Source organism: Phascolarctos cinereus, unplaced genomic scaffold (genome assembly GCF_003287225.1).
Source record: "Phascolarctos cinereus isolate Bilbo 61053 unplaced genomic scaffold, phaCin_HiC Scaffold_2;HRSCAF=192, whole genome shotgun sequence".
In the NCBI taxonomy this organism is placed as follows: Eukaryota; Metazoa; Chordata; class Mammalia; order Diprotodontia; family Phascolarctidae; genus Phascolarctos; species Phascolarctos cinereus.
This window is the reverse complement of record NW_027555625.1, coordinates 71,176,271-71,202,857: the sequence shown is the minus strand read 5'-3', so window position 1 is coordinate 71,202,857 and position 26,587 is coordinate 71,176,271. Positions and strand designations below refer to the sequence as shown.

General features: G+C 35.6%; 1 protein-coding gene across 1 annotated transcript in view; it reads right to left on the bottom strand.

Moving 5' to 3' along the window:
* Positions 1–26,587, bottom strand: part of CDH8 (cadherin 8) — a 501,032-nt gene that overhangs the window by 256,099 nt on the left and 218,346 nt on the right. The window contains exon 4 of the mRNA XM_078149450.1: positions 8,746–8,865. Coding sequence (XP_078005576.1) covers positions 8,746–8,865 — 120 coding nt within the window. The remainder of the gene's footprint in view (positions 1–8,745; positions 8,866–26,587) is intronic.

Genomic DNA, 26,587 nt, shown 5'->3' with positions numbered 1-26,587 from the left:
CCTCTGCACTGGCAGTTCCCTACACCATTGAAAGCACAGGTTCGGTTCCCAAACAAAGTAATAATAATAATGGGATTGCGGTCTGAAAGGAACCTAAGGATTTGTCTACTACAACCTCTTCATCTTACCATTGTGCTCAGATAGGTTAAGAAACCTTTCTAAGGTTGTGCAACTTCTCATAAGCAAGCAGCAGAACTGGGTTTCAAACTTACATCTTCTGATTCTAAATTCAATGGTTTCCCCACCCTACCCCCAACTATGCGGCCTCCCTGCATTAGACAGGTACAGAATAAAATTATCTCTGAGAGTTCTGTTTCTTAATTATAGTTTTAAATCAAAAGACATAACCATATCTAAATCTTGGTAAAACATTCCCAAGACCGTGGCTGAATAATATTCTTTTATCATGTCACAAGGGGAACCCACTCATTATCTATTCATTTTAGCACATCTTTTTGGTTCCATTGAAACAAATGTTATCTACAGCCAATGAAGAAAGATGGCCTGAGTTTCAAAAAAGGTCAATCAATTTGGTTAGTTCCTTTTTCCACTGGGTCATTTATCAGGTCCTTCCTGTCTTGATAGCAGCAAAGTTTGGGATGTCCTGTCACTTCTCACTAATTTTTTTGGTCTAATGTGACATTTATTATTCTGATGCTCTATATTTCATTTTGACTCAGCTCCTTAAGTCACTCAAGAGGAGCTGCAGTGACTCTCTTACTGCTGTCCTAAAATTAATGCTTCTCAGTGAATGCCATTCTTTTCCCTCATTTGATCCCAAGATATTAAAAGAAAACATACAGTTATTAGAGGAAAGGGGGGAAAGCATTTTTCAAATACAAACAAACTATTTTCAGCATTATTAAATATTCCAATAGCACTATTTACAAAAGTCAGTGTCTATACAAGTGATACTTTTCAAGGCCTTCTGCTGTATATTTTCATCATTGGTTATTCTTCATGTTATCTCAATGCCCTCCTGAATAAGGAGATTTACTAATAAGCACTCGCTAACAGTAAGCCTCTGAATGTTCCAGGTATATGGGCAATCTGGAATGTAAATAGGCAGAAGAGGTTATCACAATGTCACAAGGCTCTTTTGAGCATATACAGGAATAATATTTTGCTGCTGAGAGGAGTTGCTGTCTGAATACTTCTGAGAATGACATGAATTTTATTTCTTAATGTTTCTAGCCACGGGAACTATGACTGGGAATTAACACGACCACCACCAATACCATGTGACACCTGTGTGTGACATGACTGTCTTATGGTTACAAATTGTTTTGCATACTTTATCTAGCTCAATGACAGGTCCCAACCACACTGCCCATATACCTCCAGCTCTGCCACCTGAAATCAATTTCATTTTGACCGTCATCTCTACTCCCTCCTCATGTGAGAATGAGACAACCCAATGGAACCTCCCTGACTTTGATAGAACAGATTTGGCCATATTTCGCTGAGATCTGGGTCTCTACCTTATTTTTACAATATCTCCAGCCATGTCACAGGTAGCATGGGAACTGTCTTAATTGTTTTTGTTCATATCTCTAACACTTAATGCAGTGCCTAGAACATAGTAAGCAGTAAACAAAGAGTCTATCTATGCATCTTTCTATCTGTCATCTACATTTCTATCTCTTTTGAACCTAGCGAGGTGAGAAATTATTCAATATATTAAGGACCCATGAATTCATTAATGTGATTTTCCTTTTATTAGTCAATAAGAATTATAAGTTGCTACTATGTATCAGGCATTGTGCACATTAAAATTGATGATGGTAAGGTAATATTGCAGGTTATTGGTATCTAAGTTGATATCTCTTCCCCCCAAAATGTTGTGAGCTCACAGAGGGTATAGAAACTGTTTTATCAAAAATGTATAGTATTTTGACTCCTCCATTCACTCTAACTCTAAAGACAGTGCTCTGTATGAACTAAGCTGTAATAAGGGCACCATTGCCATCTAAGTTACACAGGCTCATGATTAACTCCTCACTCTCTTCCCCTTGCCCATATCTAAGTCCTTTCCAAGTCCTGTAGACTCTACCTTCTCAACATCTCCCAGGCTTTTATCACCTCACTCCTGGACTGTTGTAATAGCTTTCTCAATGGTCTCCCTGACTCAAGTCTCTCCCTATTCTACTTTACCTACTCAGCTGTCGTGTGATCTTCTTAACACAGATCTTACTGTGTCATCCCCTACTCAATAAACCTCAGTAACTCTTTGTCACCTCTAGGATCAAATGAAAAACTTAAGTTTGACTTAAAATCTGTCATAGATTGGCCTCTTCTTACCTTTCCAGTCTTTTTTTTTTTTTACATTTTCCTCCTCTCCACATACTCTGCAATGAAATCTAGTGACACTGGCCTCCTTGTTCTACATCACACAAGACATTTCATTGCCTGACTGAATTGTCTCTTTCTATCCCTATGCCTGAAATGCTCTCCCTCTTCTTCTCTGCCTCTTGGCTTCTCTGGACTCCTTTAAGTCTCAGCTGACACCCCATCTTTTGCAAATAGGCATTCCTGGTCTCCCTTAATACTAAGCCCTTGCCTCTGAAATTACCTCCCATTTTATTGTATATTTCTTTTCTGTACATTGTCATTTGCATACTGTCTTGTTCAATAGAAGGTGAGCTCCTTGAGGTCGGATACTATATGTTTTCCTTTCTTTGGATCCCTGGTACTTAGCACAGTGGCTGGCTTTAATAAATGCCTGTTCACTAACTAACCAACTGTTGAATAAATGAAGGAATGAATGAGAGAACTATTATCCTGGAAGTCTTCTTAGGGAATAATCTTCATGAGTTGCTTTGGCCAAAAATATTCATCCCCTTCTGGTTAGCCTTCTGGTGATGTGTATTGCTGTTTCCCAAATAAGAGAAAATTATTTGCTTGCCCTGTTCTGGAAGTATTTCTAACTTGGATGGTTTTACCGGAGCATAGTCTACACAGACATAAACTTCAAGAACCCACAGTATTTCTAGGATATGATGGGACATTATGCTAAAAAGTAAACTTTAATAATATTAGTGTTATATGTAAAAATGTATATTCACACACACGTATATGTTATATATATTAGAAACTTTACTTTCTAGGATAAATATTAATCAATATTACCAGTGTATATATACAAATATAGATATTAAAATAAGAAGTTTTACTTCTACCATTTATATACACACATATATATTTCTTTTCTACATTAAATATAGGTTGATTATATGGATATGTATTTTTATGTATATACCTATATATACTTACAGATTTATATATATACATATATATATGTGTGTGTGTATGTATATGTGTTTATATATATATTAATCTATTGTCTATCAATATATGTATATATAAACATACATATAAGTCTACATACGTTTATATAGACACATAAAACCACTACTTGTTTTATTGCACTATATTCCATTATATCTTATTATATTACATGCAGCATGGGATCTAGGATGGACTGGGTGTAAGTCATACCTCTGACATATATATATATATATATATTAGCTGTGTGACTCTGGACAAGTCATATAATGTCACAGTGCTCTAGGCAACTAAAACAATAAATTGCAGGGAAGGTACCAATCTGCATTGGTAGAGGAGATTTCCTCACTTGAGAATTTCCTATACTAATAAAACTGCAAATCATATTTTATGTTTTATGTTGTAATGTCTAATACATTACGTATTATTTTAATGTATACAAAGTGCCTTATTTATATTATTTGATTGGTATCTGAAATCCCTTCCACAACTACAGCTATGAAACCAGCATATTCACAATTCCACCATGGCTTAAATATGGCAGTTATGATAACTTTCCCTTTGCTTTTCACAAACTGAAACATCATAAAGTGGGAAAAGGGAAGGGAAGGGGCTAGAAGATCCCATCAACAGAAACTGGGATTTGAGCTGAGTCTTCAAGGGAGCCAAGAAAGGCAGACTCCAGAAGTAAGAAAGGTCATTCCAGGAAAACAATTGAATTATGGAATAGCCTATTTAATGGATAGCAAGAAAACAGTTGTTGCTGAACTGTAGCTTACAAAAAGTAGAGTAAAATATGAGAAAACGGGTGAAGTTGTAAACAGCTTCAAATGCCAAATGGATCATTTTCCATTTGATCCTGGAGATAATAGATAGTCATTGTGGTTAATTGAGTGAGGGTAGTAGGAAGAGTGACATGGCCAGACCTGTACTTTAGGAAGATCATTTTGCTGAAATCTTAACTTTGTTGAATCATAGTGAGGAGAGATTTAAGGAAGGGAGACCAAGCAGAAGAAGAGTAGTATAATAATGTAGGCCCAAGCAATGAGAACCTGCACCAGATTAGACCTATTGTATACCTGGTACTAGATTGAAAGCTCTTTGAGGGTTGATCTGGTATTTTCTAAACTATGTATCTCTTTCATTGTCCCACACAAGGCCATTTTTACAATAGGTAGACAATAAACATCATTCCATTGAATCTAACTGAACCAAAATATGGAGGCAATTCCTTGGCACCATCAAGAACAGCCACCAAGTACACAAACAACACTTCCCTGCCTAACCACAACTGTTAATGAAGATCCCAGAAATGAAGAAGAAACTTTGTGATACATAGAGTGGTAGCCTGGGATAGTAGAAATAATGTTGAAGTTAGAGTTAGCAGAGTTAGATTTGAGTCCCAATATCTAGGACTCATAGATGTTTCAATGTAAACAATTCACTTAACTTCCTACTTTCTCCAATTCTCCCCCCACACTTTGTCATTCAGTGACACTGGCCTCCTTAACTTCATCTCCTGACTCTGGGCATTTTCACTGGATATCCCCCGTTCCCAAAATATTCTCCATCATCTCTGCCTCCTGCCTTCTGTAGCTTCCTTTGAATGTCAACTAAAGCCCTATCTTCTACAGAAAGCCATTCCCAGGCTTCCCTAAACTTAGCATCTTCCCTCTGAGACTACCTCAAATTTACTTTGTATATATCTTGTTTGTATGCTGTCTCTCCATTAGATTATGATCCCTGAGATGAGGGTTTTGTTTTTTTTTGGTTGCCTTTATTTGCACCCTGAGCATATATCACTCTGTTTTGCATATAAGTAACCCCTTAATAAATACTTATTGATTTGACTTGGCACCTTCTCTGAGTGTAGTTTCCTCTTCTGTATAATAAGAATACTAATACTCATTGCTACCTTTTCCATGGTATTATCAAGCAGAATTGCTTTGTTAACTCTAAGCTATCTAATTTTGTTAGTTGGAAGGAAGAAAACAAACATTTATTAAGCAATTACTGTATGTTAGACACCATTCTAAGCACTTTAAAAAATATCTCATTTGATCCTCACAATAACCTTTGAAGATAGGTACTAATTTCCTCTCATTTCATAGTTGAGGAAATTGAGTCAGGTGACTTGCCCAATGTCATACAGCTAGAAAGTGTCTGAGGCCAGATTAGAACCCAGGTCTTACTGACTCCAGGCCCAGGTCCTACTGTGCCATTTAGTAGGGAGAAAGTAGATGAGAAGATGAATGGGAGGTATGAAAATATTTTAACTTTTGATTAAACTACCCAGATGAATTCAAATGAGTCATTTCAATTCATTAATTCAACCATTTATCTTCTACATACTACGATCAGAGCACATTATGTATCAGATCACTGATGTAATTAAACCAAAAGAAGTAGGTAATAGGCCATTCTTTGTGGCCCTTCCTGTTTAACTTCTGCCAGTCTTCGTGCAATGGTAATCAATAAACCAATGAGCATTTATTAGGTGTCTAGTTTGTGCCAGGAACTGTATTCAACATTAGAGATACAAAAAACAAAATGAAATAGTGCTTGCCTTCAGGGTGCTTGCCTTGTTTTAGGTGGAGCAACATGTCTATAAACAAATCTAGACAAAATATAGCAATAAATACAAGGGAATTTTGGGAAACAAGGCACCATCAGGGAAAGACATCAGGCTAGGTCTAATGTAGAAGGTGTCACTCGAGTCGATCTTTGAAGGATCCCAAGAAGGCTAACAAGTGACATTGAGGAAGTATATTATAATCATGGGAGACAGCCTGTGCGAAGGCACAGAGATAGACGATGGAACATCTTGTGGGAAGAACAGCAAGACAACCACGTTGTGTGGGCACATTGTGTCTGGATAGTTTGTTTGAATGGTATGACAGTGACAAACATAGTTCATGGAAACCAAGGCCCTTGGAAAAGAGTGAGAGTAGGTTTGATTTTCCTGTCATCTTACTTCTCTCTGAGCATCTGCTGTCATTTTTTTTTTTGTTCAACCAGCTCGAAGAGTGTCCTTTTGGAAGAGGGTGAATGGAGCGGGGTAAGAGTAAGGAGGGATATAGACAGCCAGAACTGAAGGCTCAAAAAGGCAGCTGGTAGAACTGAAACTGAAAGAAGTGTTGAAAGTTTTTGAATTCAGCTATCTGCCCTCTGTTCCTATTGTGCGTATCTTCCCATTAAAGACCTGTGACTTCAAATGCACCTCCATTTGGCTTAATCCTTTCTTTGGGTTTTTGCTGATTTGTGCATCCATTGGACCATTAGACTGTCTAAAGGGGAGCTCAAGCTGCTTTCTGGACCCAAACCTCCCTACATTAACAAATTTCTTCTTGCTCATGCACCTCTTTGCTTAAGTACCACCATAGAGGGCAGCTGTATTTCACAAGTGGCAGACCCCTTTCCTGACATGGTGGCAGGATGGACAGGGGGTGACCTAAATCATTACCTTAGATACTCCTAGTTCCTTCATAGGTACTTTCCCTACTGCTTTAGATTTTGTCCCTAGGATTTATCCAACATGTACCTATCTATCCAAGTAGACTTTGTCCTTAGACAGTGACCAAGATTATTCAATCTCTGGAAAATGTTTTTAGGTGCTCAAGAGATTATGACATGTTAGACCTTCGGTAACTTGTGCTTTTCTAAGACATCTTACAGACTGCAAGTAAACATAAATAAATGCATGTGAGCACATATTCACATGAGAGTGGGGATATAATTAAGACAGTCCACATGTGTGGGTATACATATGTTTTGGAAAGGATCTAGACCTATGAATTTATGAATGACGGGGAATGTTAGTGTGTAAGCTCCCTCCACTGATATGCAGTGGGGTGTGTGTGTGTGTGTGTGTGTGTGTGTGTGTGTGTGTGTGTGTGTACATGAAAACTTAGGTTTGTTTCTGTCAAAGAACTTGACTAATGTGCATAAAAAAAGAAGGAAAGGTGAATATATCACCTAAATATAACTGAATAAGGAAAGCAAAGAGATAAATTGGTCCCTAATTGTGATACTCAATCCCATTATATCTTAATGATCATTATCTCAATAAACTAAGAAAATCTAAGTTTATCACTTAGTTACCCAAATGTGTCTTTTTAGTTGAGAATAAAATTATAAATACATTCTTGATTAATTTTCTAATAGGAACTTCATCTAAGTTCGTTTTTAATCCTGTGAGTGAATATGGATACACAGATATTCATATATTTATATGTACATATATATACCTATATATATAGATGATAGATGGTATATACATGCATACATGTCATATCTTTAAAATATAAAAGTATAGGGGCAGCTATGTGGCACAGTGGATAGAGCCCTGTCCCTGGAGCCAGGAGGACTGGAGTTCAAATCCGGCCTCAGACACATAATATTCACTAGCTGTGTGACTCTGGGCACGGAACTTAACCCCAATTGCCCTCACTAAAAGTAAATAAATAAATAAATAAATAAATAAAATATAAAAGTACTCTCTGATTTTTAAGGCAGTATTCTGAATGGTAATTATTGTTTAAGAAAGAGTAGGAAAAATTATTCACAATATCCAAACTTCTGGCCCCTAAATATTTGGTTTCTTTGTTAAGGCTCTCTTTGCTGAAACTGGGTTGTTTATATATTGTCAAATAGGACCTGCACAAATTCAGGGAAAGCCTTAATTCAAGACTTAAAAACTGCTAACTCTCTGCCTTCAGAAAAGCAACAAACATACACACTTTACTAAATTGATGTACAGTTGGTTAAAAAAAATAAATCTCCTGTTTTAAAGGAAAAAAACATTCATTTGCAACTCAATAAAAGTGTTAAAATAACTTCATTAAATTTAAAATTTTTCACTTAAAATTTGCCCTGAAACAATTCTTTCTGATCTTTCTAACTCCTGCTTGCCAATTATTACATGAGCTGATCTATTTTTAAACTCCTCAATGTCTACACAGGAGCCTTAACCAACACCCAGTATGACAAAGATTATCGTGACCACAGTATTTTCTCTGTTTACCTGGAACCCTCCATGCTGTCGTAAAATAACTATAATTACTCTTGTCAACATGTCCCTACATCAATTCTGTAAGGGAGAAAGTGTAAATATTATTTTATCTATTTTTTTAACAAATGAGGCAACTGAGGCAATCTCATAGTGGTTACGTAAATTGTCCAGGACTGCATGGCTAAGAAGTATCAGGTCCAGAACTTGTAACCATGTGCTTTCAGATTCTAATAAAACTGATTCAGTCATATATCCCTATTCATTGTCAGAGCATATAAAGAGTGGAATGTAACTTGCTGATTATCTATCTGGCCCAACTTTCATACATTTTAAAAATGAGCAAATAGAGGCCATAGGGAAATAATGTGTCTTTCCCAAGGTCATACAGCTGATTAGTAAGTTGAAGTAAAAATGCAATTTCAAGAACATTTGCCGCCAGGTCCACTTACCTGTTTCTGGTTCAATGGAAAAGTACGGCTGTCCTTCCAAGATACTATACACCAACTTTGCACTGTTTCCATAAACAGGATCATCAGCATCAGTAGCTGTTACATTGGTTACAGATGTACCTGATCAAAAAGAAGATATTAATTAACACCTTATTCTTTGTCAAAAAAAATAAACTTTATAATCCATCACGCAGGTTTTGAATATGTACAGAAGTGTATGTGAGAAAAAAAAAGGGAAGAGGGGAATATTTTTAAAAAGGAAGAATAATGCTCTCTATATAACTAACAAAATGCTAACCTTTGAGAGAATAAATCCTTCCAGACTGGAGGAGTGTGTAAAAGCAAATCCTCTTTAGCATCTGCATTATTTAAAAAGATCCTTTGTAGCTTGCATTGAAAGGAACTATTCGATCCATATGGACTTTAAGAATATGCAAAAAATCTTATCAAAAGAATATGAAACACATGGTTAATAATGCAACATGACATGCTGCCTTTGAGTTTTACAAAAGCATATCTGAAAGAACCTGGAAAACTTTGCCACAGGCCTCCTCTAGACCAATATAACCATTTGGGAGGATGGTCATATATTTAACCTTACCAACCTGAAATTGCACTAATATCTAAAACTCAAAACCTTGAAATTCTGTGTTCCACCTACAGGTTCGTTCCACTTCTTCAGCTTTCTTTGTCATACAAGCCTAATCCTTTGACCTTTCCTTGAATCTCTGGTTGCCTCATCCATCCATGATCTCTCAGTCCTTTTCAATCAATCAGCAGCTATTTATTGCATGCCTACTAAGCGCGAGGCATGAGGCCAGGAACTGGAGATACAAAGGAAAAATGAAACCGTCCCTCTCCACAAGGAGCTCCCATTCTATCTGAGGAGACAGCATGTCCGCATATAAGTTTATACAAAATCTGTACAATTTTTTTTAAAGAATGGTTATAAAGGAGGAAGACTTTAGCAGGTAAGGGTTCAAGAAAGGTCCCATGTGTTTGAAAGCAAGGTTTCTCACTCTCCTCACTATTATCTTATAGAGTTCTAAAAATGCTAGCAAGAGCAAAAAGAAAAAAAAAGAAATGACAAGCATAAAGTAGGTAAAGAAGAGACAAAATTATCCCTATTTCCTGATACTATGATAATATACTCTAAAATCCTAGGAAATCAACAAAAATACTACTTGAGACATTAATAGCTTCAGCAAAGTTGCAGACTAAAAGATACACCCTCAAAAATCAACATCACTTCCCTATAATAATAACAAAACTGAAGAAGCAAAAATAAAAAAGGAAATCCCATTGCAGATAAATAAAACACACATAAAATATCTAGGGATTGACCTACCAAAACACACAAAAGACTTGTATAAATTCAATTACAAAGTGCTCCTCAAAGAAATGAAGAATAGCTTAAATATCTGGAGAAATACTCAGTAATCATAGCTAAGCTGTGACAATATAATAAAAATAACACTATTACTAAAATTAGCTTATACTCTTACTGCTACAACATTCAAATTACTAAGGTGATACTTCATGGAATTTAATAAAATAATAACAAAATTCATTTAAAAATAAAAGATGTAGAAATGATGAAAAGAAATAGATATGAAGGGGAAATAGCACTTCCAGACCTCAAATTATATTATAAAAGAGCAGTCACAAAACTATATGATATTGGTTTAAAAAAATAGAGAGATGGATCAATGAAACAGACTAGAGAAGAGAGAATCAGAAACAATGGAACTCAGTAACTCAATATTTGATAAAGTGGAAAACATAAATTACCCAGGAAAAACTCCTTATTTGATGGGAAAAAAAAACTCCAGGGAATACTGGAAAGCAGACTATTAGAAATTAGGCTTAGACCAACACCTTACACTGTACTGTACAGCATAGTCTAAATGGATATGTGACTTTAATATTAAAGTTCATTCTATATTTTTTTAAAAATTAGAAGAGAAAGAGATCAAATACCTCTTACAGCTATAGGTAGGAGACTTATTTTTAACTAAACAAGAGATAGAGGCAATTACAAAAGATAAAATAAATAAATTTACATGAAACTGAAAAGCTCATGCACAGACAACATTAATATATTGAGGCTGTTAAAGGAAGTGATCAAATGATGAAAAAATATTTGTGTCAAATTTCTCTGAAAAAGCCTTGGTATCTAAGACTACATCTCTTTCTCTATTTACATCTCTCTATCTCTATCTAAAGAGCAGCTAGGTGGTACAGTGGAAAGAGTGCTATTCCTGGGGTCAGGAATACTCATCTTCCTGCGTTCAAATCTGGCCTCAGACACTTACTAGCTGTGTAACCCTGGGCAAGTCACCTAATCCTGTTTGCCTCAGTTTCTTCATCTATAAAATGATCTGGAGAAGGAAATGGCAAATCACTCTGCTATCTTTTCCAACAAAACCCCAAAAGGGGTCATAAAGAGTTGTACGTGACTAAAGCAACTGAACACACACATACACATACATTTATACAACGTACATATACACATAATATGTATATAATAGTAATTCTCCAATAGATAAGTGTTCAAAGGATATGAACAGTTCTCGAAAGAAGATTGCAAAGTATTTCTAGCCATGTGAAAAAATGCTCTAAATCACTAATAGTAAGAGAAACACAAATCAAAATAGCCCACAAGTTTCACCTCACACCCTGGATATTGTCATAAATGACAAAAATATTGCAATAGTCAGTGTTGGACAGGTTGTGGAATGATAGACACACTGAAACATTGGAGGAGCTATGAAACAATACAGCCATTTTGGAAAGCACATTTAAATTATTCAAATAAAGTGGCTAAAATGTTCATGCCCTTTGAACCTGAACCTCCATTACTGGGCTTATACCACAAGGAAGCCATCTATAGGAGAAAGTCTATGTATTATATATATATATATACATATATATATATATACATATATATATATACATATATATATATATATATATATACAAACATACATATTTAGATGCATACATATATATTACAAATATATAGTTTGTTTTTGTACTTTGTTCTCAAAGAACACCAAAATGGCATCACTATGTTAGAGTGAAGTTATAATGCATGCGACTTTGGCTGATCAGACCAAAAGAGCTCAGAATATTCTACCACAGGTAGGACACATCTAGTCCATGTGAACATTTGGGTGGATTCTCTAAATTTGCATATCTTACATTTCTTTTGAGCTACTTCAATTCTTCTTTGCTCATAGAGCACAGCCTCTTCTCTGATGATGATGATTATATACATATATATATATATAATATTGTATATATAAGCATTTATAGCAGCACTTTTTGTGATAGCAAATAATTGGAAACAAAATCAATACCCTTCAATTGGGGAACTGATAAAAAGTTGTAATACATGAATGTAACAAAATATTACTGTGCTACACAAAGATGTATGTGTGTGATGAATACAGAGAAGCATGGAAAGATGGACATGAATTGATGAGAAGTAAAGCATGCTGAGCCAAGAAAACACTGTACATAATAACTATAACATAGTAAATGGAAAGAGCAACCTGTCACTAAAATAATCAAAAGTAAATGTAACAAACTTATGAAGATCAGGTAAGTCTTTAATGAAAATGTAATAGAAGACAATCCCAACCCACCCCTTCATAGAGGTGGGATGTCCACTTATATTAAATATTGCATTTTTCAGACTTTTTCAATGTATCAATGAGTTGCGTTCATTTTTTTTTCTCCTTTAAAAATATTACTTATTTTATAAGGTGCTCTCTGGAAGGAAAGATAGAGGAAGATACTTGGGATAACTATGATGATGTCAGAAACAAAAGGTATCAATAAAAATTGTTAAAAAAATAAAAATGAAAAAGAAAGGCCCTATGTAAGAGGAGGCATTTCACATTTGAGCTTAGCTTTTGGGGAAACCAAAGGTTTTAAAAGACAAATGTGGGAGATTGGAAGTGAGGTAGGAGGTGGGGATTCATTCCATCTTTTGGAGACAGTCTTTGCCAAGTCACTGAAATGGGAAATAGAGTATTATGTGTGAAAAAAAATAACAAAATTTCCCTTTGACTGGATTGTAAAATGCATGAAGGACAGAGGCATATAATAAAGCTAGAATGATGAATAGGAATCAAGTTGTGAAGGCTTTTAAATGACACACAGTAGGTTTGTATTAGATGCTGAGGTAATATGGAGAGTTTATTGAGCAAGGAACTGGCATGGCCAGAACTACACTTTAGAAATTCAGCACTTGGCACAGTGCCTGCTATATAGTAGACAATAAATTTTTATTGATTCATTATTGATTGAAATATTAATTTTGCAGCCAGGATAAGAGAAGGGTATGAAGCATGGAAATTAATTAGAAGAATATTTTATAGTCCAATCAAGAGTGGATAGGGGTCCAAACTAGGGTGATAGCTATGAGAGGAGAGAGAAGATTCTTCTTCTCCATTTCTTCAAAATGGAGAATTTGGCCATGTTTACTGCCAAGAGTACTTTTGCTGACATAGAGAAAATACTACTTTTTTTTTTCTGGAAGAAGAAACATGAGACAAAATGTGAACTTAATACTGCAAGAACAGAAAGTTACTTATTCTGTCATAGTAATCAGGAAATGCAATAAAGATTTTTGTTGTTGTTGTTGAGTAATTTTTCAGTTGTGTCCAATTCTTCATGACCCCATTTGGAGTTTTCTTGGCAGACACTGGAATGGTTTTCCAGTTCTTTCTCCGGCTTATTTTGTAGATGAGGAAATTGAGGCAAACAAGGTTAAGTGACTTCCCCAGGGTCTAGTAATCTGAGTACAGATTTGAACTCAGGGACATGAGTCTTCCTGACTTCAGACCCCGTGTTCTATCCACTGTGCCATCTAGCTGCCCAAAGATAACACGACCAGAAAAAAGGAAAATTGAATTATTTCACTTGTTGCATAATTGTTCTCTATAATCTCAGCTGGTCATCCTTGCTTCCCAGCAGACTTTCTAGACTATTCTTCCCAGTTTTCTATCTTGTGACACCAGAACTGTTCAGAACTTTCTCCTTACTCTTGAAAGCCTTGAAATTTTGGTGGTGGTGGTGGTTTTGTATTTTGCTGATAATTATTGAGCTTCTTCATTTCCTCCCACCCCCAATTCACCATAAAATCCAGCATGTCAATGCAATAATTTGTTTTGTGTGATTATGCATATTAGTTACAACAGTTCTGTTTTTCTTTTAATTTTAAAGGAGAGAGAAAATCAATTTTTTAGTTAATTGAAAAAAAGATAAAATTCAATAAAAAAAAAACAAAAGACATACAAAACAAAGGAGAAAAGATAGGTACCAGAGCATGGATATGAAAATCTGATACAATCTTGTACAGAGAATTTCAGGAGCAATAAAACTCAGAAGGAACTGAGCTTAACTGGAAAGGAATGCTAAGAATGTTTTGTTTTGTTTTGTTTTTGTTGTAGTGGTTTTTGGAGGTGAAGGAGGGCTAATGGTACTGGAGAAAAGAAAAAGGATCAAAGAAGAGATAGGACCACTGCTAATGGGACAGTGACAATTGGTGATAGAGAGAAGGAAGGATAATTCAACTCATTTTGCTTCTGTTTTCTCTGCTAAGAAAAATATGTAATCTGTGAAAGAACAAAAATGGCTAATGTGGAATTGAAACTCAAAATAGGTAAGAAGAGAGGGCACCTAGTTATCTTTGATGAGTTCAAGTCATGTGGCTGGATAGGTATATACCAGCCACCGAAAGAACTTGCAGACATGATTGCAGTACTCTTTCTTTATCAGATCACATCGCAAGCATTTTGCTTCAGTTCTTGGTATCACATTTTAAGAAGTATGGTGAGAAGCTAAAAGGCTGAAAGGGTTTCAAATTGGGTCAACCAGGATGATAATAGGCCTCCCAGCTTCAAGATCATGCTTACAGGTAACTGGTTGAAAGAAGTAGAATGTTTAGCCTAGAGAATAAACATGATAGCTACTATCAGGTATATGAAGAACTCTCATGTGAAAGACGCATTAAATGTGATTGCTGAGCTTTTGTCAGTAATCTTTGAAAGATCATAGGGAATGGCAAAGAATCCATAGGACTGGAGAAGGGCAATTTTCCTGATTTAAAAGGGAGACAGAGAGCAATAGAGACAGAGTCAAAGACAGAGAAACAGAGAGAAGAGTAGATTAGTTCTATTCCAAGATAATGAAATTTACTTCAATTTCTGGGGAAAAGTTATCAAACATATCATTAAAGCAATGGTTAATGTGCATCTAGAAAAGGAAGCCAGAATCACTAAACCACTTAATAGCATCATTAAAAGCAGTTTAATGCAGAACAACCAACCTCAATCTCTTTTTTAACTAGTCTGGTATGTCAAGAGAATTGTATAAAACAGTTTACCAACATGTCAGGAAAGTATTTCAAAAAGTTTCTTACCCTCTTCTTACGTGTTCTCATGTCTTATTCTTAGACTATGCTCATTACAACTATTCAGCATTAAGACTTTGTGTCATTTACATTATTATAGTCATTGTGTATATGTTTCCTCCTACTTTAATTCTTTCTTCCTGCATTCATAAAAGTATCACATTTCTCTGAATTCTTTACATTTGCTATTTTATGGTATAATATCCATATACCGTAATTTTAAGGCATTCTTCTATCAATGGGTATCTACTATTTTTCCCATTTCTTTGCTGCCATCAAACATGCTGCTCCGAATATATTTGTATGAAAGGGAACATTCTCTCTTTAACTCATTTGAGGTAGATGCTCAGCAATGACATCTCTGAGCCAAGGGATGTCACTTTCCATAACGGTTCAGATTAATGGCTCTGCCAAGTGTTTATTAGTGTGCCTTTTTTCCACATCTTTTCCAAAATCATTCATGACCATCCTTTGCCATTTTCGACAGGTTCTTTGGAGTGCAGTGAAACCTCATTTTCTTTTAATTTGTATTTATCTTATTTTTTAGTGTCTTGGAGCAATTTTTGTGGTTGTTGATAACTTGAAATTCTTCTTTTGAATACTTTTTTTTCATATCCTATGACCACCTATTTACTGGTGTGTGGATGTTGTTCTTATATCATTATGTTAATTCCCTATGTGTCCTGGTTGTCAGATTTCTATCAGATATTTGACGCAAGGATTTCTTTTCCATTTGAGAAATTTGCTTTTCCTACTAGGTGCACGATTTAGTTTCTGCAAAAGCTCTTTAAATTTTATGTATTTGAAATAGTCTCTTTTACGTTTTATGATCACCTCTATCCTTTATTTGATTAAAAATTCTCTCTCTAGCCAGTTGAGGAAAATACTAGGTCCATACCCCCAAAATATTAAAGAAACAAGAATAGAACCCATATATACAAATATGCTTATAGCAACTCCTTTTGTGATGGCAATGAATGAGAAACTGAGGGGTTGTCTATCAACTGGGGAATGTCTGATTAGGTTATGGCATTTGATTAGGTGGAATATTATTTTGCTATGAGAAATAATAATAGGCAGGTTTTCAGAAAGACCTGGAAAGACATGTATGGAGTGATTCAAAGTGAAGTGAAAAGAACCAGGAGAACAATTTATACAATAAACATAATAGTATCAAAACAAACACAATAATCAGACATGACTCCAGAGGACTCATGATGTAACATGTTATAGAATTAGACTACAGAATGAGATCTTTTTTTTTGTTTGTTTTGTTTGTTTTTGGTAAGGGAGGAGTTAGCACATAGAGAATTCCTTTGTGATACATATATTGAAGAAAGAAAGAAAAGAAACAAAGAAACAAAGAAAAAAGAAGGAAGGGAGAGAGAGAGAGAGAGAGAGAGAGAGAGAGAGAAGAGAGAGACAGAGAGAGAGAGTGAAGAAAGGAAGATAGAAAGAAAAAAGAAAAAAGAAGAAAGAATGGGAAGTACCTCTTTCCATTCTCCTCCATTTTTAAAGGATTTTTTTTTATTTTGTATTTAGGTCAAATATCCATTTAAATTTTAGTGTGGCATATGGTATAAGATAATATGCCGGTGTAAACATATCAGGTGTGGTTTGGAATAAATACCTTTGAATTCCCTTCCAACATTTTTATTCTTGAGTTCTTCTATTCTAAGTTTTGGGACCACCAAGCACCACATTTCAAAGGACATAGAGTAGAATGTCTCCATAGAAGCATGACAAGGTTGGGAGGTGGGGTGGAGATATATTAGGAATAAATGAGCTCTGGGGGAAGCAGCTAAGCAGCACAGTGGATAGAGCACTGGCCCTGGAGTCAGGAGGACCTGTTCAAATCCAGCCCCAGATGCTTACTAGCTAGCTGTGTGACCCTGGGCAAGTCACTTAATAAGAAAAGAAAAGAAATGGGCTCTGATTTCATGCAAGGCATTGATTATGAAATAACTGTGTGTGTGACAGAGACAGACAGACAGACAGACAGAGAGACAGAGGGATGTATAGCCTCCAAAGGTGATGCTGTCATGGGCCACACTCATTTAAATGTGCAAGCGCTAGTCCATTTATTTTTAAACATAATATTGTTATCTTAACATTACTCTGTCAACTAATCTGAAGACTAGAGACAAGAAATAATTTGTCAAAGGTTTCACAGCTAATTTTTTGGCCTGAGTTTTCTTATGCACAAAATGAAGAGGTCAGATAAACTCAAGAGATCTTAAACTAAGATGCATGAACTTAAAAAAACAACTGCATTTCAATACAAATGATTTCTTTTATAACTCTATGCATTTTATTTTATGTATTAAAAAATTATTCTGAGGAGGTCATGTGTTACTAGACTGCCAGATGAGTTCATAAAAGAAAATAGGTTCAAAAACCATGGATTAAATTATTTTTAAATCCCCTTTTAGCTCTAACAGACCAAATCCAATGGATCAGATGCCTTTTTTTTTTTGAGAAAAATTGTTCTGCCTCTTGACCTATCTTGGGGGAGGGGGAGGATGAGGAAAGAAGAAGGATATAAATGTAGTGTGGTAAGGACTTAACTACCAGGACACATAACTTGAACTATATGACAACATTGGAACAAATTCATGACTTTGAATTGTATTTGCTTCATACTTGTGTATGAGTAGGGAACTAAAGAAAAGGAATGACATTTAATTTGACACAATAACAATTCAATTAAATTAGATTTAACAAATATTTATTAGTGCCTTTTATGTATAATACATTTGAATTAAGAAGAAGCATAAAATAAGATCCCTTCTTTCAAGAAGCTAACATTCAAATGGAGAATCACAAAGATAAAACTTACAGATGAACAAGTATAATCCAAGGCAGATCAAAAGTTCAAGAGAAAAGTCCAAAATGCTGTGAGAAATTTAAATCTGACAAGATTGTGGGGAAGCTCTTGGACAAGATGATCATTGCAGGAAAAAAAAAAAGATGTACTCCTATGCTAGTGGTGGGTCTATGAATTGGTTCAAAACTAACTCAAGCTTGGGCTACTTTAAGAAAAGAAGACTAAGCGGGCTTAGTTATGAGAACCCCAGATTGAGAAAGGTATTGATAAGTTAGAGAGTGTCCCAAGGAAAGCAAACAAGATGGTGAAAGGTTTCGAATTCATGTCATATGAGGATCATTTGAAGGAATTGGGCATCTTTAGTCTGGAAAAGAGAAGACTCATGGGGACATGATAACTGTGGTCAGGGATGAAGGCATGTCATGCAGGAAAGAGATTAGACTTATTCTGATTGGCCACAGAGGGAAGAACCAGCAATAATGGGTATAAGATATTTCAGGCTTAATGGGAGGAAAACATATATACTTCTACAGACACACACACACACACACACACACATACACACACACATGCACACACATGCATACACACACCACCACCACCACTGTCACTAAAATCAAAAGCAACAATGACAGCAATAACAACAGCAACAATAATTTTTCTTTGATGACTAGAACTGCCCCAAAGTAGAATGACTTGCTTAGAGAAGTAGTGGGTTTCCCCTCCTTGGATGTTTTCAAACAGAAAATTCTATATTTTCTGTTTCATGCATAAGAAGCCTCATACAACTCTCATGATGTTAGCTCATTCTCAAGGTGTGTCCTGCGAAGAAAGAGTTTCTTGAGCACAAGAAGTATCTGTACGTTCCATTAGGACCTGTAGTCCTTCAACACACCCCTCACCCATTTTAAATAACTTGGTTTGGGTCAGGACTCAACAAGGACTAGACAGGTAGACTATCTCCCATACCCAAAATGCACTCTCTTCTCAACTACCTCTCAGAATACATCTCTTTCTTCAAGGCTTAGTTCAAGTGACATGTTGTTCTACTATGAAGCCTTCACTAATTCTCCTCAGCTGAGAATACACATGCACACACACACACACACACACACACACACACACACACACACACACACAAAATCTTCCCTCTTCAAATTTTCCTAGGCATTTTATCTAAATTTCTCCTTTAAGTCCTTCTCACTATACTTTACATAATATTAATAGTTATCATGGATATATTCTATAAGGTTTGCAAAGCACTTTATAGACATTCTCTCATTTGTTCCTCCAGAAACCCTATAAGGGAGATGCTAAAGTATTGTTTTACCCATACATGCGGGAAAATTCAACAAGATTATATGATTTGTTGTAGAGGTGAGAGCACTATATTCAGTAAAATATGAGGTTAGAAATATTGGCTTTGCTGCTTACTACCAACATGATCTTGCTCAAGACATTTTTACCTCTCAAAGACAAAGTTTTCTCTTCTGAAAGGGAGTTAGACTAAGTGATCTGCTAACTTTGAATATGATCCTATCATTTGTGATGATCATATCATACTATGGTCACACAGTGACACATCTAAGGAAAGATTAGAACACTGGGATTTTTGATTTTACAGTATATTCCTTTTTTTGTTTGTTTGCCTTTTAGTTACTTGAGTTCTTTCTTACTTTTGTACATATTAGATTTCCCTTAGCAAAGTGAACTTTTTAAGAATAGGAACCATTATTATTCATCTCTTTATCTCCAAGATCTAGCATCATTCTTTTCACATTCACATATATTCAAATGGATCTGAGATCTAATAAAAGTAGCAGTCCCGTCTGGCATTGCAGATTACCTCCCATCCCATCCATGCCTGTCCATTCTTTATGATTCTTGTTTGTGACTTCAGATGAATTCATAAATCTTAGTTGAAAGTTATCTCCCTGCTATGTTCAAGGCTTTTCTTGACTTCTCTTGATACCTTAACTCTACCAATGGAGTACATGGACTTTCCATTGGTTAGACCTGTTATTTTTTTTTTATTCATGTGTTTCTTCACTGACAACCTTAGTTCCACTTCTGATTTATAATTTTTAGTAATGTGTTGTAGTACGTCCATGCCCATCATATGCCTTTCTATGAAATAAAACTTTGCACATAGTAGGCACTTAATGTTTTATGGATTGAATTACAAGCTTTTTCCCAGGATTTTTTTCCCTAATGGTAGATTTCCTGGAAATCCAGATCCTGCCATGTAGCCCATTTGAAAAATGAAAACTAAACTGCTACTTCCTTGTCAAGGAGGATATTTCTTCTAATAGTGATTCAGTGCAGTTGATAGGCCTATATGCCAGGATAGATGTGTAGGGAGTTTTCTTCAAAGCATTTGTCAAATTTATACCCATGGAAAAATGGATGTTTTGAGGTTAATCTTACAGCAGCAAAGATCCAGAGTCAAACTGAAGTAGTGAGTTTTCCCTGGAAATTCATGCAGAATGCCAGCCACAAAAGCAAATGAAAAAGTAAAAACCTTGCAGGATAATGTTTCTTCAAAGTATCGACTGTTGGTTTGTGATAAATCGAGCCCCAAGTAATATCCAGGAAATATCACCACCAGAATTCTCTGTTTGCATTTTCATTTGAAGCTCTTTTTTGTTCCTTTGTCAGGTCTACAACAAACTCATTTAGCTGGTGACTATAAATTTGACATGGTGCCATTTCTACAAGAAAGACGCTATTCTAGTCCAAGTTGATGTTGATCCTAATTATAATAATATAGCTGTTGTATTTCCAACTGTAGCCAACAAAATAATCACTGTTTTCACATCAGAGTGTGCTAGTGTCACTGCATATATGAACACTTGGATATTAAGGTGAATTCCATTTTTAATAAACCCAATTTTCACCACTTAGTTGGCCTAAGCCATGATCCTGCAACACTAATGACGTCCTGATTAAATGAAAGCTGCCGATATGGAGCTCAGATTTTAATTAATGAAGATCTGTAATGTGACTTCCCTTCCCTCCCACCCCCCATACACTGGAGGGATTCATTCTACTGGCAGTAGATTCCATAGGGGTTCACTCTCAGTCAGAGAAGCAGTACCACAGAGTTAGCAATCAAAGATTTTACGCTGCCAGGGTGAGCTGGTTTCAGTTTGCTGACAAACTGAGATGAAAGGCCTTCATAAAAGTAAGATGTTTGTGTTTGGGTAGCCTGGTTCTGGGAGCCAGGCTATACTTTTTTATGAGCAAGTCAGTGTGCTGATTCTGAGCATTATTCAGAAAGAAAAACACCAACAGGGTCACAGCTAGTAAGAAAACGAAGGTCTTGCTTGGTGCAGGCAAAGATGCGAGGTATACATGGGAAAATCTTAAACTCCCATGACTTAAAGAACAAGGTTATTCATTCACAAGCCACATTTATTCATGTAATACATTCAAAGATGCACTCCCTCCTCAGCTCTGCCTTTCAGAATCGTTCTCTTCCTTCAAGGCTCCACTCAGGCATTGCCTCCTCCATGGAGACTCCTTTCATCCCACCCAAGACTTCCTTTACTAATCCTAAATAAAAGTGTCTCTTCCTCTTCATTCCCCCCCACCTAGAATCAGTGTAATATATTTGTATAAATTGGTACAGATAAATGCTTACATAAATTTGTAGCAAATTACAGCAAAGTATGGTAATTTCTTCTGCCTTTCTGGGAGGAATGGTCTTCCCAATACTTGCAACATTCGGGCTGCCTCTCCATCTTTCTATCTAGTTGGATAGTGCCTTCTTCTAGAATGGACCAACTACTTCCCTCTTAAGCAAGGCTTTTTGGTACTGAAAATGTGCATATCCACTTTTTCTTTGAGTTTTTATGTTTCCCCCTAAATCTCAGAACACGACTCTTATTTTAATTCAAGTCCCCAGGAGAATTCTCATTTCCTTAATTCTTGAACCCCTTATATTTATGAGAGCCCCCATGAGAACCAACATTCTCATGCACATAATTCTGTACCAAGCTTTCCAGACGTATTGAACATCACTTCTTTTTACTCTATCTACACTTCAGTCAACTGGCCTTCTAACTGTTCTTCATGTCTCTGTACCTTTATCTAAGCTTTTCTCTGTACCTGGAATAGACTGCCTTTTCATTTATATCTCTTAGAAGCCTTAGTTTCCTTCAAAGATTAGCTTAAGCCTCACTTTCTACATGTGAATGATTTTTATCCTCAAAGCTACAACAACAGCCTTACTCTCTCAAACGTATGTTTAGGCTTTAAGAATATGTAAGTTTATATGTGTATATATTCTCTCTCTCCTGATGGCATCTAAGTTCCTTGCTAAAAACAAACAAACAAACAAACAAACAAAAAACCTTTATGTCTCTAGCACCTAGCATACTGCCTTATACACATTAGGCATCTAATTAATACTTGTTGATCAATTGATCTGTATATGCATATAGCAATAGAAATAAATACAGATCAATATAAAAGTGGATTAGATAGATATAAATGATGATAGATCTATATTGTTATGGTTATATAGACAACTATAGATAGATATAACTATAGAAAAATATAGATAGAGCTATAGATGAAGAAATAGATGTACATAGAGATGACAACAGATTCATATAGCTATAGATAGATAGAGATACATTTAGCCATACTCCCTTAAGTCTTTCAGGGATGTTGGTCATTAGCACCTGGATGTCCCATAGGTATGACAAATCATACATATCCAAAATATAACTAGTTACCTTACCCCCTAAACTAACCCCTCCTCTAAACCTATTTTTTTTCTATTGAGACCACTACAACTCTTTTCATTGTCCAGCCTCTCATCCTCAGAGTTTTTCTCAATTATTCCTTCGTCTTCATCCTTCCCTCATCTGAACAATCACCACATCTTATCATTTCTATATCCATAATCATGAAATTTCTCATATTCATCCCCCTTCTCTCCCCATACTCACATGGCCACAACTTTAGCTCATTTCCTCATCTAGTCTGAATAGAGTATAAATGCTTCCTCCTTAGACCTCAAGCTTCCAGTCAAACTCCTCTTCACTGTCTTCTGCGAAGTTGGCAAAATAGCCTTTCTAAAGAATAAGTCTGACTGTGTCATTACATGCTCTAGAAATTTCAGCAGGTCCTTATTACCTTTAGTACAAAAACACAATCATGTCAGCTTGCCATTTAAACCCTCCAAATTATTTCCATTTAAGTACTGTACATTCCAGCTAATATGCCATGACAGTATTTCTTCTCCTAACCCAACCCCATGAAATGACAATGTAATTATTATAATTTTTAATAATATTCTGTATCTGCTTATCTGTGTGCATGTTGTTTTCTGTAATAGAATATAAGTTCCTTAAGGGTAAGGAATTTTTTTTTTATTTTTTGTCCCTGTATCTCTAATACTAATACAGTGCCTGTCATAAAGTAGACACTTAACAAATGATGTTCATTGATTGATGAATATAAAGCTACTTACTCCATCTTTAAACTTCTGGAGATTTGTTCTCCCCCACCCTCCAGAAATGTAGGTTGGAGGTAAGACCCTCCTTACACTTTTATAAAGCATTTGTGTCCCTATTACCTTTTACTTTCAATTATAATTACCTGTGTTCAAACTATATTTTCACTAGTAGAATGCAAACTTCCTGAGGACAAGGACTATGACACTTTTCATTCCTGTAGCCCTAACTCCTAGCACATGATGTTGCACATAACAGGACCTTAATAAACGTATGATAGAAAGTTGCCAAAGCAACAACATCAGATGAGAATGTAAGAATATATATATATCCTTTCAGATGGAAAGGAGGAAAATTAAAAAAAAAAATAGAAGCACTCTAACTACATTTTGAAGACAAATGCATTTCTGGCTTTCTCCCATCATCTTCCAACTTTAGATCTGACAGTTTGATCTGATCATCTACTCTTGGGTTGGTAGGCATATTTCCAGAGACAATGGATTTGGTGTCATTATAGACAATTCTTGCTTCAATATTCACATTTATTTTAAGAAATGGGGATGAGACACTCAGTGGGGATGGCCATTAAGTCAAGAAATACCTGCCTTTGATATTTTATGTACACAGCAAAAAAAAAAAAATGAGCCTCTTAACGCTTACAAATTCCACAGGTACCTCCACGTGGTACAATCTACAGACTGGCACAGATTTGTCATGGCAACCTTTTTTGGTGTTGAATAGCAAGGCAATAATTTCAGATGGCCTGTATTACTTGTTGACATGTAAATTATTGCCTCTGAAACTGAAGGAATATATACTGGTTGTTTTCAATGTATTAGACTGAGCCCAAGATTTTTTATTTTTAAAATTTTTGTTTTAAGAAAGAATGTCCCTTGATTGTTCACTGACATGTATGAAAATTGCTTATTCATGTCTACAATTAATTAGGTTCCATCAAGGATACAGGTGTAATACCTTGATGGGATTACTGGGGAGAAGGAGAAGTAAAAAGAAAAGGTGAAATCCTTCAAGCAGTCCCTTCCCCATCCCATGATGTGATCGGCAACCCGAGTTAGTGCACAAGGCAATGGACTTAGACTCAGATCTTGCTGGTCTTCCTGGGTTTCATTCTGCCTCCTATATTTAATAGCTTGGTTACAATGGGCAGGTCATTTAATTCCTCTATGCCTGAGTTTCCTCACCTCACAAAAGGAGGGGGTTGAACTTGAGGTAATTATAACTCTAAAGCTATCCTAGGAAAGAGATTTGGAGTTGAAAGAACTGTATTTTTCTGACCCTTATGAATTGTATATTTTCATGCAAGTGACAAAACCTGAACATTCTTAAATCTGTCTATTCTGTCTTTTTGGCTCCAGACTGGTTTATTTCCTGAATTCTAAAGTATATTTTAAGGTCTATATTGTCATTATGTTAATTTATGAAAGATAGCTTATGATGTATAATGCTGGCTTTGATGCCATATTTTGTTAGGTTATTATTACTATTCTTATTGTTCTGATTCTTATTAATAGCCACTATTCTGAAACAGATTGTATGCTCCCCTCACTGTACCCAACAAAATCCTGTGTTTCAAAAGGCTCAAGTCAAATGAGTGTTCTTTTTTAAATCTTATTATTTAATTATAAAATACAATACACTGCTTTTTATAGTGGATGGGGGAGTAAGGATGAATTAGTATAAAGGAGAGACTAAACTTTAATTCTTTCCTCTTTTTTTCCATCCTGGGGCAGAGATTTCTTCTCCTACCGAATTGTAAAGGAAAGGAAGAGAAATGAATTATTTGACTTGCTTCATTCATTGACTCTGTTCAAATTGCTTTCTAGGAAAAAGGGTCCAGCCCCTTTCAGGAGCTTCCTAGTCTCAGCTAAGCAGAGGAGCCATGTCAGGATTATAAAAAGACACTGAACTCCCACCTTCCTTTCTGACAATTTTTGAAAATCCAGTAGTATAAAAAGCAGAACTAGAACGTGCTTAGGACTAATAATGATAATAATAATTATGTATGTATATATACATATATATATACATACATAAATTTAATAGGCTTGCACAACATTTTACTTTAGAAACTTATCTTCTAAGGTATATAAGAGACAAAGAAATCTAACATGGGCACAGGTCTTTTACAAAGACCTAAGTATTGCTCACCACATGCTGACCTTATGTGCCAGCTTCCTGCTTTCACTGAAATTTTGCTGCCAAGTTCTCAATATCCCCAAATTCAATTTATTATGGAAACACGGGCAATTTTTTAACAAAGCCCAGCAAGTAGGCACCACTGAAAATGAATCCTGACATTCTCTGGTTCCATGGACTGGGATATAAATGGGTGAGATAGGCATATTGTTACCATGTTTTATTCTGGTGCATTTGAAAGTGTAAACAGTTTTGTAAGTTAATGAAACATTTCAGAACATGTAAAATAATGGTTCAAAAATGAATCCCAAACTTTCTGGAACAATTAAACCCTTCAAAACATATATTTGAAGATGTGGATGTTTTTGGTTCACCCATGTATCATTCTAATGAACATCTGTAACATGTTTTGGATGGGGAGTAAAGAAGGATATTGTATGAAAATGCATAACTGTAAAATCTCGGAGATGTTTACTATGCATAGGAGAAAGCTGCCTTCTGCGCAATACTCAGACAATAGACCAGTCTGGCAGCCTACATCCTTTTACAACAGTATAATGAGGACGATTGGAGGCCTGGTTGTGGAAACTAATAAGCTGCATATTTTACAGTTTTAAGTGCACAAATAAACTGTTTGAGTATTGGGATACTACTTTTCTGCTATGTTAGAAAAAGATTTCTAAATGTCTCCTTCACAGCCTGCTTATGCCTAGCAATAAACCCTTACTAATCTGTTACTTCTGGTCTTGTGAATGGGCTAAGAAAGGTCACAGTGAATCTGATTCTCAGACTGAGAGAACTCTGAAATACAAAACAATGCCATTAGATTCCTTGTAGGTGTTTTGTTTGGGCAAGTTGAAAATGTTTTCTCATTCAATATGCTACCAAAAATAATCTAACAATACTAGGTATAACCGTGATGAATGAAAATTCCTGGGAGTTAGAGTTTCTGAGTAATTAATAATCAAT